Genomic DNA, 16,027 nt, shown 5'->3' with positions numbered 1-16,027 from the left:
AGGTAAAGAAGGCATGAAGTACATTGGCATTTTCCTCATCCTTTGTCCTTCCTATGTTTCCCCTTACATCCAAAAAAGGATGGAGATTCTCCTTAGTTCTCCTTTTGTTGATTGTATGTTTGAAGAAACTATTCTTGATGTCTCATACAGCAATAGCCAGATAAAGTTCTAGTCAGATTTTGGCACTTCTAATTTTCTGCCTGCATAACATCCTTGTAGTCCTCTTGAATGGTCTGTTCCTTTTTCCGAAGGCTATAAACTTTTTTCTTCCTTAGGAAAGGCTAAGTAAGCAAAGTCCATATTCCATTATCAGGAATTCTGTTTCCAGTAGTACGTATTTCTTCTTGCACAATTTTATGTTTAATGTTCCAGAAGTGATTTGGAAAGTGTCTTATCTGCATAATTAATATAATCTCCTGCAACTTTTGGCTCAGTTGAGTTTTATTTCTCTGCTGGAACATTTATGTCTGAACATTATACCTGTGTATTGATAATAAATAGGTTTCATATAAGTGTCTGTGTAATCCTGTATATATATGTGTGTGTGTATGATGATTTATAAAAGATTTCTTTAAGTTATAAAATATTTAGTAATTTATCTTTAGATTCTTAGAATCTGTGGATCTGGCAGACAGTCAGAATATGGAAAACACGTGTTCAATGGACTTAGACAGCACTTTTGGCAATGTTACAGGTAAGAGCAACTGAAAGCTGATTTGCTTTTTGTTCTAATAGATATATATGGTCAAGATAAGGTCACAGTTACTGCTTCCCTATGTGTGTAATGTTACTTTCACATTCAAAGCTTTAGAGAGTTCTTTCGGTTTATTCGACTGGAAATTTACATTACTCTTTCTGTCTCCCAGCACAAGCATTTCATATTACATGGAAAGATACTTTCATAGGAGTTAGTGAATAAATTCTTAAACACAGGTGGTGTTCTTAATCATACTATTAGATCACAAAGCAGAGTTACGTAAGTTCCTCCCTCTAAAGGGCAATTCCGCAGGGACAGGCACTGAAAACGCTACTAAACAGCTGCCTGTTGAGGAGCCCTTCTTAAGCCATTGGATGGAAAGTTGTGTCAGTGGCAGAGCTGTAAGGTGCACTTCCATGGAACAGTGATATCTTATAAACTGTTCTACAGACCCCATATTATTTTCTGAATGGTGTTTTTAGCCCAAGATAAGAGTAACTAAAAGGGAATTAAACTCTAAAGCTGGTTGGACATAGTCTGTATCTTTGCTTCTAGCTTTTAAAAATCTGTGTTACTCAGCCATTATTAACATAAAAACACAGGACATTTCTAAAAGGATCCAAAAGTCAAGAATAAATAAATAAATGCTTCATGTCCAGTCCATAACTGAAAATTCTGAAAAAAATTTGCACTTATTTACTGCATTCTCTGTGTGTAGTAGAGGTTGTTCAGAGGAGGGACCAGGCAGTCCATATTGGTTTTAGAATAATGTATTTATGTTCTTGTCCAGAAGGATTACAGGGGATGAATACAATTTATGTCAGCAGATCATTCATAGTATACTTCTGAAAAATGTTCACTTTGATAACATTACTATTTAATGTATATACTGACTTCCCCTCTAATATACTAACTCTTGATATGCACTGTTTGTCTCCTGCTTACTCTGCTTTTGTTGTTGTTGTTGTTGTATTGTTTTCATACATTATTGGGATTTTCATTTTCATTTGTTCAGCTTTTGATTTTGTGTGTATCTACATGTCTGTCTACCTACTTTGTGCGTGTCCACATGATAAAAAAGAAAGGAAGCAAGGAAAATAATTAGGAATTCTTATTGATTTTAGATCTTGAATTGGACTTACAGAGATGTCAGCAGTTATCTGTTACAGGTAGGTAACATTTTGACCTTAAGGTGAATTTTAATTTTGCTAAAGAACAAAAGCTATTTTGAAACATTATCTTAAAGGTTATTGTAGGAAGAGCTATTCTAAGAGTATAAATTCCAAGAGTATAAATGCATGTATGTTGTCTTGGGTTTATTTGTTGTTTAAAGGAATAGAGCATATTTGTATATTCTGCTTTCATATGTTTTTTCTACACCATGCTCCTGCAGCCTGGTATGATTTATCTTACAGACTGTAATAAGAAGTTGTATTGATAAAACTGAGGCTGCAGCTGGGAAGGAAGGAAAAGTTTGAAATAAGGGAAGAATGCATACCTGCGATTGCCATTTCCTGTATTACAAATATTACGGTGATTAATAGTATACCTGGTGCTTTTTCCTGTCTGTGTATTGTTTTGCAGTATTAACAGATCATCAGGATTTGAGTAACACAGAACTGAAAACAATAACGAACAGCACAGCTCCTCAACAGTATCGCATTAGAGCAAAGCTGAGAACTTATAAACCCCAAAAACTCCATCAGTCTGTTAAACTTCATTGTTCCAAATGCAACTCTTTGTAAGTGTTTCACACAGTATAAGTAAGTAGAAATTGCTCTGTATATTTTGCCTAGATTTTCAGTGTGTTTTCAACCTTTTCTTGTGTAAGATGAGCTGAATGTAAATGTATATCATTTTGAGCAAAGATTTGAAACTCACTGATAATAAGTAGGAAATTTTGAAATCATCAGATGAGTTCCATTTACGGAATCCTTTTAGTGCTTCCAAAACAATTTTTTTTTTTTATTTTCAAATGCAGCAGTGCAGTTTTTTCCATACCATAGTTGTATTTAAGTATCTTAAGTGTTTCTTTATTGCAGTTTTAAAATAGGACATGCAAAGAGGTATACTAATCTCCTAATGAATTAATAAAATATGTTTGACTACAGTGTGTCTTCCAGACAAGGCATCTTTTCTGGATCCAAAAATATCAGGCAAATCACACAACTTCAGGTTATTCCCTCGGGTCCTGTCACTGGTCACCAGAGAGAAGAGATCAGTGCCTGCCCCTCCTCTTCCCCTCATGAGAAGTTTTAACTGCAATGAGGTCTCCCCTCAGTTTCCTTCAGGCTGAACAGACCAAGTGCCCTCAGCTGCTCCTCATATGGCTTCCTCTCAAGGCCCTTCACCGTCTTTGTTGCCCTGCTTTGTGCACTCTCAGAGATCTTTTCCAGCCTAATTGATTCTGTAATATTGGTACAATTAGGATGGCCTGCATTATTGCTTCTCTGTGTATGACAAGTGGAAACATATAAATGGTGTACTCCAGCAGGACTGGATAGAAACTGTGTGGTGCAGTTGCAGATTTCCCTTTACTTTCCTTTTATGTGAAGCTATTCTAGTAGTGTCCTTTTTTTTCTTTTTTCTCCCGCAATATATGCAAAGTCAAATAGACTAAAACATAAAACTCGAAATAATACAAGGTTATGCGGTCTTTTCACTCTAATGAAGTGGTATGCAGTTTGTGGCCCTTTTAAGGCCCAACTGAAATCACATAAAGCTGATAGATTTGGTTTTCTGTGGATTTTCATTTGTGTGGGATGTAGCCATTAGGCTGCCTCTGCTCCTAGGTAAGTTAGCATATTGCTTAGCATATTTATTAACATGGAAAGTCATAATATACTATACAACTCTAAATGTTTAAACTGATAAAACAATGAGAATATTTTTCCTGTATGCCCTTTAACTCTCATGACTATATTCTAATATTTATTTGGAGTACTGTCACCCTTGTTGGTAGATTGCCTGAGGAGAAGCTGTTAGAATTTACTTACTCATTTTGGAAATGGTTTTAGGCAAGAAGTTCCATATGGAGATGACTTTGATTTCATTTTACACGGCTCTGCCAATACTGCCCCAAACCCAGAATTACACAATACATCCTGGTATGAATCTGTAACGTGGACTACTCAAGACCAGAAACAAAGGGAAATAGCCATCCATTTTGTGAAGCACGATGAAATGCTTCAACATCCTGAAGACACCTTGCTTATGATAGAAGGTAAGGTAAATTGCAAATACACCAATTCTTACAGCACAGTATCCACTCTGAGTATGTACAAAGTAAAGATATGTGTTGAAGTTGTATTCAGTGTAAGTAGTGATGATCATAAAGGCATCTTCAAAGAACAGAAAAACTGAGCTGGAACTATAAGTTACTGTTGTCCAAACAGGCGATGGTAGTCTGTGAAGGTCTTGTAAGGTGCTTCTGTCTATTTTAAAATGATGCCAATATTGTTTATTGTTGATTATGCTAAAATTAACATCTGAATATGGTTTCTTTTCTTCTAGCTGTGCTTACTGGTTTTTCAGTTCTGATTTAAAAACTTGCTGAGTCTCCTAAACAAGCCTATTTTTAGTGTTGATGTGGAAAAGCTTTGAAAGGCTTCTGGTAGTACAAGCCTCCAATTAACTTTGTCAGCCTCTGGATGTCAGTGTTGTTTCAGATTAATAGAGCTTCTCTCAGTGTGAGGTTTTTTGGGTTGGTGTGGTTTTTATCAGATTTCCTCAGGGAAGAGAAATAGCCACTGACCTTTAAACAAAGCAATTTAGGTACTACTGAGGAATTTTTAATGTAATAAAAATAATAAATAATTGCATATAGCATCATTCAGAGTTTATAACAAAGTCTTCAATTGTGCTCAAGTAGTGATGTGAATAAGCAAGTATAAGTCAGGTGGTCCTTTGTGTGAGGGTCAATGACCCCTTTTGTTTTCTGCTTTCTTTTATAATGGATTAGTTCTGATAGCTGCTTTATTTCTGATGTGTTCCAAACTGGTTTCAATCTAACCTTTGCTTTCTGAGAAAAAAAAAAAAAGAATCTATTTCTTCTCTGTTTTCCTAAAACAGCTGAGCAATATAACTCGGTAAATCTATTTTCAGATATTAAAGTGTCAGCAACTAAGTATATTGGTATATGGATATGTGGATATTAAAGGTCAGTTTGGTTGCTTTGTTTTTTTTCCTAGCAAAATGGCTAGTAAAATCATAGGAGTAATTATATGAAAATGATGTTTACTAAATACAACTTCTTGGTCATAGTGTTATGTTACAGCTATGAGGAAGATATTAAGGCATCTTCTTTGATAAATGTCTATCCTTGTTTCTCAATTGAGTCTGTTGTTGAGTAAAAGTGAGAAGGTATTGGGCTATTTTTTGGGTTTTTGGTAGTGGATATCAATTATTATTGAAGGCCCTGAAATCAACTGAGAAGTGTAAGTTGTTCAATTTATTTCTGGCTACTGTTTAAGAAACAATGTTTTTTCGGTTTTTAATAGGTGGAACATTAAAAGAAATCTGGAAGCTTACAAAAAGATTTAAGTGTGTTATTCCTGTGAGATCCACAGAAGATGATCTTGAATTATTAGATCTTTCAGCTCCTTTTCTTCTACAAGGGAATGTAAAATATTATGGGTAGGTTAAAAGTATTTGTTGATACTTCAGTAGTTGCAGTAATAGATAGCATTTTCTTCAGTAATTCAGACTGCAGTGCTGAAGGGATAATTTTCCCAAAGATTCTTTGATGTAAAATACATAGCATGATGTGGAGCATGATCCACAGTACTGACATCAGGGATGAAATGCCATATCATTTGATACCTTGTATCAAAGGACTGACTGCAGTTCTGCTCTTGCTCTGTAAATCTTAAGTCCTTAATTACACAGCTCTCCAGTTTCAGTTTTGTCTGTGGTGCATGGGTAGGGCAGTGTGCTATAGAAATGGAAACGCACGTGCAGTGCAGAGTACCTAAATACCTCTTTTAGTCCAGATCTTCCATTTTCTGGTCTCACTTAGACTAAAGTCAAAACATACATTGTTTTTAAAACTGTATGCTATGGGGTTTTATATATACATATACAGCATAACAGATAATATTTAAATAGAGATCCAGAAAATAATCTCAGCCTGTAAATCTACAACTCATTCTCTCTCATTCTTAGTGTTGGGAAAGCTTGAGGTTAGGAAGCAGTAACGGACTGTGGACAGCCTTACCTTACCATTTGTAATTTATTGTGATCCAGAGCACTGCAAAGTGCCTTACCTGTTTGTGGATGTCATTCACTGTCGAGTGACTTCAAGAGGTTTCTGAATTCCACAATTTCAAAGCTGTGGAATACAGTACGCGTCTCTAGATCTGGTATCTCTGCTCTGCCATACAGTGCCATGTTCCTGCTCAAAGAGAGCTGTCAGCTGTGTTTTCTCCCAGTAGTGCCCAGCAGCATGGCCGTTCAGGCAGAGCGCAGTGCAGCGGTGCACTTCGCCACGTCTGCAGGCAGTAAAAAATCGTCTGTGCAGAAATACTCTGTGTTTCATGTGAACTCTAAAGTTTCCCATAAGGGCCATCCATAAAATGAATACAGGTAATTGTTTCTCTTTGTCATACATAGTTTTGACCTTTCCAGATATTGCTGTCTACCGCTTTTTTAAAATAAAAGCAGTATATGGGTACTCCTACTGGGACAGGATCTTCACCAATACAAAGTATTTCCCCTTGCACTTTCATAATCCATATATTTCCCCAGCTACACACAACTCACCTTCAGACATTGTTCTCTCTTCAAATGGTTTGACTGTAAAAGTGAATGGTTTATAAGATATTCCATGATTGTTTATCGGATATTTAGGAAGGAACCTCACAAATATGCTGACATTTCAGAGCTATGTTTTATGCACGTTTTTATCAGTGCCATCTACTTAGCAAAGTCTAGAGAAGATTTTGTATGATAGAATGAATTATATGTGTGTGCATATGCATGTACATTCATCTATATATAAAAATAAACACAGACGCTGCATATAAGAAGCAAAATTCAGAGTTAATTTATTGGAGTTTGAGTGGGTTTTTGAAAGGAAAAAAGTGACTTTGCTGAGCTTGACTTTGTATCACTTAAGCAGAAAGTAGTTTTATTGATTTTTATGATATGCTTTGCATATGATCCTAAAAGATAATAAATGTTTATTTCAAGTTCTAACTGTAATATACTAATACAGAAGCTTAATTTGAAACAAATACTTTTGTTCTGTAATTTCATTCCTTAAGGCAAATGCGAGCAACTTTGAAAACAGTTCTTCAATATTTCCGTCCAGTTGCAACATTAGCTTACTATGTCATGTGTAAAATTTATAATAATTGGTGTAAATACACCACGAATAAAATAGAGTGTTTTAACCACTCTTAGTTAATATTCTCAGCATAGGCAAAGCCAAATTTCTCTTGTAACTCTGTAATGGGTTTAGAATGTGCTAGAAGTTCAGATTCATTCCTTTTTTTACAAAGTGAGAAGTAGTGGCACATGTACATATGTTTAGCAGTGTAGTGATCTTAGAATCATAGAATGGTTTGGGTTGAAAGGGACCTTTCATGATCATCTAATCCAATCCCCTGCCTTGGGCAGAGACACCTTGCACTACACCAGGTTGCTCAGCTCCATCCAGTCTCCTCTTGAACACTTCCAGGTATAGGGCATCCAGAATGTTTCTGGACAACCTGTTCCAGTGCCTCCTTCTTTGCAAAGTATTTCTTCTTTCTGCACAATCTACATCTACCCTCTTTCAGTTTAAAGCTCTTTCTCCTTGTTCTTCACTACAGGCTCTGGTTAAAACTCTCTCTGTTTTTCTTATAAGCCCCTTTTATACATTGAAAGGTCACAGTAGGGTCTGCCTGGAGCCCTCTGTTTTCCAGGCTTAACAACCCCCGCTCTCTCAACCTTGATGTACAGTTTTATTCCTGTCTGTTGACTGGTCTTTTCCAGATTTTTATCTCCTCATGGATAGTTCAAGAACAGCATTAAGGGTTTTGTTGTGCTCTAAAGCTGGTGTGTCTGGTAAAATAGTTACTTCAAGCAGCAACAGAAATACTTCTGCACTTTCACTGTGTAAGAAAATCAGAATTTTGATTTTTTTCTGTGCAGAACACTTCTAGTACAAATACATCAGTGTTTGGTTAGTCTCCGTCTCTTGTTTTAAATGCTAGGTGCAAGCAGTGTTCAACTCCAAAACCTATCAAGAATCTAAGTTCCATTGCAGCAGAACAGCAACCGTCATGGGAGCCAACTGAAGTAGCACAAGGTCAGCTGACATGATCCTGTCCTGAAATACTTTTGTGCCTTGATTCTGTAGTTTTGATATGAAATAGTTTGATTTGCAGCTCTGGATTGCAATGTTGTACAGAAAGCATGTAATTATGGTCATGTTGAATATGGTGCTGTAAAATTCATTCACCTTTTACCAGTTGAAATAACATACTTTCTTTTGGAACTATTGCAGTATGAATTAAAGGATTTTATATGTTGACTAGTTTCTTCTACCACAGGTATCAGTAGTAACACCTACCGTAGTGCAGATGTCATGAATTTTTGGTTGTAGATGTTACTTTTAAACAGTGTATGTACTTGCAGTACTAGAAGTTAGTCTTGCTTTTCCTTTTGAAGATACAGTTTTTCTGACCTGAACTAAAGAGAGTCTTATTTAATGACTCGTACAAGTCAGATTTTTATCTTCTGTAAACCTTATGTTAAGGATGTTCTAGAGAGTCTGCAAGAGATAATATTCAAATGAAAGGAATTATACCAGAACAATTATGTGTATTCTATGCTTTGTGTGTTCCTTTTGTTACTGTATGCAGTCAGCATGTTAAAATGCTGGAAATTGAGTTTAAAACCTTACAACGCATTAAGGAAAAAGAATATTTTCATGTTTATCAATTCATATTCTAACATATTAAGTTGGAATATCTAGCAGTATATAAGTTTGGTAAACACATTCTAAAAGAAGAAAACTATTTGAGCAATACAGTGATTTTCTTAAATAAACTGTCATAATTGTATCCTATTAAATAATTGTAAGGTAATATATAACTGGCAGTGATTGACAGTTCTCAAAATGAAAACAGTATTAATTAATGCTTCCTGACAGTTACACTATTTTATGTATCTATTCTTCTATCATCTGTATTTTCAGACTAAATTATAAACCTGCAAGTATATCATATAAGTTGAACAAAAAATAACTACCAGTTTAAGTAGGTGTACCCAGAAAAAACTGATGCAGAGCTGTAGTAACTTTGTCTGTTTCAGTTATTTTACGTTTGCAGTGTAACAGTTACTGCTGCCAGTGAGGGAGTGACTGTAGTCATTTACTTACGCTGGAATACTTTCAGAACTGCCAGCAAAGTTTTTTCTGAACAAGCTTGGTAGCTTTTACTATGTCATAGGAAATAAACTGTTTTCCTCAGAAGATAGTTTTCAGGTGAAATTCTTACTAGCACTGAATTAAGAGCACCTCTCTAATCTTCCATGGATAAAAGAACACAGGAGTTGGAGGATCCTACTAAGGTGGGATCTAGGATCTTAGCAAATATTAGCTTTTTGTTTACTAGCATGGGAATAAGTATTTAAAAATCTTTATGTGTTTTTATAGGCTCATCTATTAAAGTGTTACTACAAAAATTGCAATGTGGTCTTAAAAGATAAATGATGTTTTGCTGTTCAGAGCCTCTATGTTTTGGTCTGTTACTTTATACTTTTAATGACAGTATCCAAAGTCAGTTACTATTAAAGGAGGGATATTGTCAGCTCGAGTTATAGTTTGCCTTGCATATTCTCTCAGAGAAACATCAATTTTTCTTTTCTTCAGTTTTAGGTATTGAACTGCTCCAGTATGTTTTTATTATGAAGTTTACACTGGTTGATGAAACAGGAGCACTAAATGCATACCTTTTTGATTATGTAAGTAAATCTGGGTAAAGATAGACTCTACAGATGATGTGTGTTTGGATTTTATTTGTTTTTAAAAATAACAAATGTATGTAGACAAATATTCATTCTGTGTTACCTGCAGTGTTTTGTAGGAATAATTACAATGCTGTAAGGTTGTGAATACTGTACAGAGTATAGAATATTAAAGCATAAAGACAAAACTGAAGCCTAAAGATAGATTATTTGCTATTTCCATAAACTTTTATGTATTTCTATAGCTGAATTTCTCTTTTATTGGCAATGTTAAATTATGCCGCCTGAATGCTGTGTGAATGATAGGAGTGTTTCAGTATTTATGCAGCTAACTTATGCATTAGTTTAAAATCTCATTACCTCTTTTTTTAACTCTCAATGGAATCTATCCATTGAGTAATGCTTGATGTTTTTGTTTCACATGATCATGAGGTAAGGAGACCTTCTTTCCCTAGGCAGAACTCAGCTATGTCTGTTCAGATATTTATCGTGGATTTCAGAAGCAGTTTATTCAACTACTTTACTAACCTTAGAATTAACCTATCTTCAGTTTTCTCTGAAGCAACTTAAGGCCATTACTGCTACCTGAAACACTGAAGAATGGATGGTTTTCCTGTCACTGCGATGTGGGTGTGACAAAATGCGATGGAGAAGGAATTTAGTTGGATTTTTTTTATGCACAGCAGTGCAGTTTAATGTGTCTATATCTGCACATTTTCCACCATTATATTAAATTACTTTGGATGGGACTTTGAAGAGAATACTCTTCCTTGTTTAATTTTAAGACTGTAAGTAAAAGTAATATCACAAAAAATTTAGTTTTTCATAAAATACATGGTGTTTTAACAGCAAAGGACTTCAAAGACTACAATCCCCATTTCAGCTAGTCATCTTTTCATTCTACTGTCCTTTTTCCTTTTTATATCGAGAAACTAGACTGCAAAAGGAAGGTGGGGGATTTAAACCATCTCTTGATGCAAAATTCCAAAAATTTTTACTTCAGGGTGGCTCACTTTCTTATCAGATACTGCTCAGTACTGCAGTTTAGCTGAAGTAAAATACCCACAATTTCTTCTGAAGTGCCAGCTGCTCACATTCCTGCTGGTGGTACTTCAAAGGCAAGCCAATAGTTTCCAAGCCTAAATTCCAGTCCTTCAGCACCATCTGAGAAGGAACTGGGATGCTTTGAAGTGCAGCTTTACAGTAGCTTCCAGTTGCACTTCCATAGGAACACAGTGCTTTTCTTTCCTCCCCTCCTTATAGGAAAAGTCAGTGAAGCAAAAAAATGAAAAAGTTTTATACTGAGAAGAAGAGTTGGAAGAGAGAGGGTTATCTGTGTCAATTTTGCTGCTGGATTATCTTTTAACTTCTGATCATTGCCATTAAGCATGTCATACAAAAATTATGCAGAGGCAGATTATTCTGTATTTGTGTCTTGTAACAAAAATGAGAAATTACTAACAAAAATCTTAGCTCTCTCTGAGAAGTTGTAACACGATGAGCCTTTAGAGATACAAAATCAGGTGACAAACTTGGAAAGAATAAACTTGGAGTTTTTTAGTCATGCATACTGTATGTGGTTTAATAATACACAGAAAATGTTTAGCTAACATTTTAGTGTTCCATTTATTATTTTCTGTCTCCATTCAGAAATGTACCCCACAGTATAAGACTTTTTCCATAGTTTCTAAAACTCAAAAAATGAAACTCACACTAAGGAAGTTCCACAGATACAAAGCCAGGTTGCGATGCCCCTTGTTTTCAAGTGATTTTGTTCCTCTCAAGATGTGAAGGACTGTTGAGGGGGACTGACCATCCTCTCTGGCCATAATGTTGTCTGATATTGTCTTGTTACAGAGGTTCATGAGGGATATCTGCCAGTTATGTATAGAGACCTACAGGTGTGCTTTCTGTAGGTGGCTGTAGTCCCTAAATACTCCGGGGTACTGAAAAACAGACTGTTAATTTTTTCAGACAGTTCGGAGTTTTTTCTGTATCTGAACAGTTTTTTGAAATAATATTATTCTTACGTTGTGTTACCTGATTTTAAGTTCCTAAAAGAACATGCAGTCAAGGTTCTGGCTAATGATTTCTTACGCCTCTTTCAACACCTCATATTTTTCTGTTCTCTTTCAGGAAAAGTTTTTCCAAATTCCTGCCTCTGAAATCTTAACTAACAGTTTTCTTCAGCAGAAGATGCAGATGACCATGAATACGCTCTGTCCTCCGGGAAGAAAATTAGGTCAGCTTGCTGTTATTTTATAAGGGGGTGGGAAGAGAAAGGGTCTTTCAGTCTGCTATTGCATATGCAAAGTCTTAGAATTCAACTTATGCGCAGGCAAAACTCAAAACAGAGAAATGCTGGAGTCTGAAAGCAGAGTTCCAATTAATTTGTTCTGAGACGCCTTTAATATTAGCTCTCCCTTTGACAAAGAAAATAAATGGTTCAGTAAATTCTCATGTAGCATGCAGTGATGTGTGAATACAGTCATGCCTGTGCAGGCACTAGCATACCATCTGTATTCATATGGAAGTTAACCAGAACACCCTTGTACTGGATGTCGCAGCATGTTAAGGAAAACTGAAAGGAAATTCAGCGTATGGCACATGGTTTGTGTGTTACCCTGCTTTTGATTGCACGTGCTGATTTAGAGCATCCCTTGCCATGGGAAATATCCATGGAAATTGAGCAAATCCTTAATCCAAATCCATTTACAAAGATTTTTGTTCAATGTATGTGTTGTGGCACAAAGTAGCTCTGCCTAAACTACACATGTCTAAGGTAGCTGGATGTGTGATGCAGCTCCAACCTCCAGTGCATACTGCAAATACGTACATGGCTGTCAGTGACCACTGCAATCGCCCTGGAGTCTTTGCCATACTTAGAAAAAGTATACTTAGAAAAAACACATTGTCCTATAAGATTGTAAAGGATTTTCCCTTTGAGACCATTGAAATTGTCTCATTGAGACACGTGGAGATGAATTTTTATTATTGGAAAGTCTTTACATATATGTGTTTTATACTGTGGCACAACTACTGGGTCCGAGTGTTTTGTGCAGTGCTGGTGCAGGGAGGACAAGTCTTGGAAGACTGTCACTAAACACCATTTCAGATCTTGTGGGAAACTTAAAAGATACCAATTGGAATTTCAAAGTTAACAGTTAATTTTTCTTCTTACTAACTATTGTATGTGTTTAGCTATCCTAGTTAAGATCCTGCTCAAGTTATACTTGCCTCCTATAAAAACTAGAAATGAATATTGAACAGTAATTTGGATTTTGTTGGTAGGTGACTTGCCGTGGCTGGAATGCTTCATCAGGTCCTATAATGTCAGAGATGCAACGAAAAATCAAGTTTATTACCAAATTTTTGACACTACAGTTGCTGAAGATGTTGTATAGTTGTATGTTGCTAATTGGAAGTAATCCATTAAGAATCAATTTCGGGGGCGGGGGTTGGGGGTTGGGATCAGAGACTGTATTTAAAAAAAAAAAATCTTTGTTCCTTTCTGAGGAATTCAACCTGTATGTATGAATTTTTAATTTATATATGAATGGGAATGGGAATTATACTTTTGATATATTTGCTGTTTTCCTGGCATACAACTTCATGATCTGAGGGCAAGTGGAGGTCCTAAGCTTTTCACTGGAAGCCGCTTGGCTTAGGTTGATGGAAGCAATCTACTATCCATCTATACTTCAAAAAGGCAGTGATGAGGTTACTCTAAACTCGTGAATTTTACTCAGAAAAATGTAGTCAGGATGATGCTGTGTGTTCATTTTTGTATTAAATTATGTCAACAGAGGTAGAGAAAAGGAGCTCTTCAGTAAACTCAGACTACTTTGTGCAAGCCAATATTACTATTCTCGGACAGTTTGACAGGGAGGTTGTTTTTTAGAGATTTCTTTGATTTTGTACTGATACATACATTTAGACAAACTCCTCCTGTTAGTAATACTCAGGTAACTGCTACATGTACCAGTTACTGTAGATTCTGATGGGGTTGTGAACATGACCATGTAATGATTATCACTAAAATTACAGGCAAGCCATGAAATAAGTTAGTGTAAAATTGTAAAATGAATATTGGCATTTGGTAGATGGTAATGATTCTGGGGTGGCCCTGTTAGGTACCAAAGTCGTTAGCATGCTTATTAGCTGGGTCTGTTTTCAAAGGCTCTCGTGTATCTGGCTAAAAGTACTGTCAGATTGCACTGCCTCGATCTGCCTTTTCCATCTTACATAATCAGATTGTGGGGCTAAATTTAGAGATACAGAACTGATCTGGTGCTATCATGGATTGAAAATTCTGCTGGACTAGAAAATTATGTGGTGGTCTTACTTTGCATTTGGAAGTCTCTAGGACACATTCAGGACATGTTTCTGTAAGGATAATTAATGTAGAAATCCCTGTCAAATCAAATGCTTTACATCAGAGCAAAATTACTTAGTATTTACAGCAGCTGTTTTTAAAGAAGTTCAGAAGCAAAATGGAATATTTGAGTAGATTATTATTTTGATAGTAGATGACATTTTTTTTTTTCATTTTTCAGGGCCATTTAGTAGATTATGCAATTTGTCATTTAAAGTTTCATCAAATTTCTTGGTAATTTTCTTATATTGTAAAAAATTATACTGGGTTTATATGTTGTAAGCAAGGATATTGTTCTTTATTGATCAGTGTCTAGGGACAACCAATATTAAAAGTGGTGAGTGCATATTTCCTTTAAAAATTCTGAAAAATAAAACAATTTTGAATTGAACCAGCAGTTTATCAAAGAGTCTAATGACTTAAGAAGGTTTTCTAGAATCTTTGCATAAATGCATCAACAAAAAAAACTTACGGCAAATGAATATTATAAAACTTTAGAAACTGGCCATACCCACATGTTCTCAGAAGTTAAAGGCTACATTGAAGGCAATCTTTTCTGCTTTTATTGTACAGAGTGTATGAAAATGTGAGTTTCTATTTTTAGATTTTTTTGTTAACAACTCTGAAAGATATTGATATTGTACATTTTTTCTAAATGAGTCTTTATAAAGTAATAAATAAAAGATGTTTTGAACTCCAGTGTAAAATAAATCAGTTTCACTGCATACCTTGTCTGAATCCCTGCCTAAAAACTATGTATGCATCACATGGGTTTTTTTACTATTGAATATTGTATTAAAATGTTTAATAAAGATTTCTCCAAATAATTAGGTTTGTCTTCTATTTGTCTTTTAGTCTCTATTTCATAACTGGGAAAACTTTGTCGTCAGTAGCCTTCATCCAACTCCAAATGAATGCTCCAAATGAATGTGTAGTTTGTTGGATTGAAATGTATATTTCATTCTCTTTCTAAATATAGTGTGTAGAAATAAATTAATAATTACATATTTGTTCATACTAAAGATCACTGTATAGAAAGGAGTTACTGGACAGACATTTAAAAATGGGGCCTATTGGTAGCCTTTGTACAGAGCAGTGGAACATGTACTGAGGTGGGACTTGGACCTTGGATACCTATCCTGGTCAGTGCTGAGAGCTGCAAGTGTCTGACTGAGGGGTGAAATCCTGAGACTGTTGTGTCCTGCATGTGCAGCACCAGCAGACTCTGGTTTCTGAAAGATGAGTGTCTCAGGCAGCAATGACTTTTACCCATTACTTACAATTTTCTTAATTACAAATAAAAGTCTTGTTTCCTTTGGTGAGTTTCGTGACCAGGTGTGTGATTTCAGTTTCTAAAACATTAATAAAAGTTCAAATGTCTACTCTAATAGTTGTTAAATTACTGAACTATATATTCAAAGACACTCAAAATTTGAACCAATAGGAGATCAGGTTAATATTGGTATACTAAGATCCACTGAGAACTCCAGCCACGTGTTGCTGGTTTCACATCTTTTTTCTTCTTCCATATATATCCCAGCATATAGGAAAACTGAATCAAAACATCACTTTCCTACTAGAAATGGAAAATACGCATGGAATGTGAAGTATATCACACACATCAACATCATCAAGGGGGAAGAATATCTGAGTATGAAAGGAGAAACTGTGAGGGAAAATAATAGAACTATAAAAGACCAAAAAAGGAACATGAACCCATTCCCCACTCCAATTACATGGATAAGTGAAGAAAAAGTGATAAAATTGAAAGTAAAAAGGAAAAAGGTATTTTCAGGGAAAAAAGAAAAGAAAACAAAATAGATTTGGAATAGTGTTTTTGAGGGTGCCATTTGTTGTAATTGCTAGATTTAGCTTAGCAGGCTGTAGCTTCCTGAGAGCTCAGCAGGGCTGCTTAGGGCAATGCGACCCGGTCACATCCCAGAGTCCATTTCAGACAGCCCCACGGTCTTGCTCCGGCAGCTATCAGCGCTACAACCAGTGAT

General features: G+C 35.6%; 1 protein-coding gene across 5 annotated transcripts in view; it reads left to right on the top strand.

Annotated features, from left to right (window-relative positions):
- Positions 1 to 14,854, top strand: part of POT1 (protection of telomeres 1) — a 57,704-nt gene extending 42,850 nt beyond the window's left edge. For 3 of the 5 annotated variants that reach the window (XM_042018186.1, XM_042018187.1, XM_042018188.1), the window contains exons 13-21: positions 606 to 694; positions 1,822 to 1,866; positions 2,282 to 2,438; positions 3,715 to 3,920; positions 5,197 to 5,332; positions 7,894 to 7,988; positions 9,555 to 9,646; positions 11,786 to 11,891; positions 12,941 to 14,854. In XM_042018186.1, coding sequence (XP_041874120.1) covers positions 606 to 694; positions 1,822 to 1,866; positions 2,282 to 2,438; positions 3,715 to 3,920; positions 5,197 to 5,332; positions 7,894 to 7,988; positions 9,555 to 9,646; positions 11,786 to 11,891; positions 12,941 to 13,053 — 1,039 coding nt within the window. In that variant the 3' untranslated portion in view covers positions 13,054 to 14,854. Of the gene's footprint in view, positions 1 to 605; positions 695 to 1,821; positions 1,867 to 2,281; positions 2,439 to 3,714; positions 3,921 to 5,196; positions 5,333 to 7,893; positions 7,989 to 9,554; positions 9,647 to 10,031; positions 10,438 to 11,785; positions 11,892 to 12,940 lie in introns of those variants that run through there. The other 2 variants (XR_006014433.1, XM_042018189.1) reach the window with 2 other exon arrangements.
- The last annotated feature ends 1,173 nt before the right edge of the window (positions 14,855 to 16,027 follow it).

This window comes from Corvus kubaryi, unplaced genomic scaffold, assembly GCF_017639235.1.
Source record: "Corvus kubaryi isolate FWS band 111438036 unplaced genomic scaffold, C.kubaryi_AGA036_p1.0 137, whole genome shotgun sequence".
In the NCBI taxonomy this organism is placed as follows: Eukaryota; Metazoa; Chordata; class Aves; order Passeriformes; family Corvidae; genus Corvus; species Corvus kubaryi.
The sequence above is the reverse complement of the archived record's forward strand: the minus strand, read 5'-3'. Positions and strand labels throughout refer to the sequence as shown.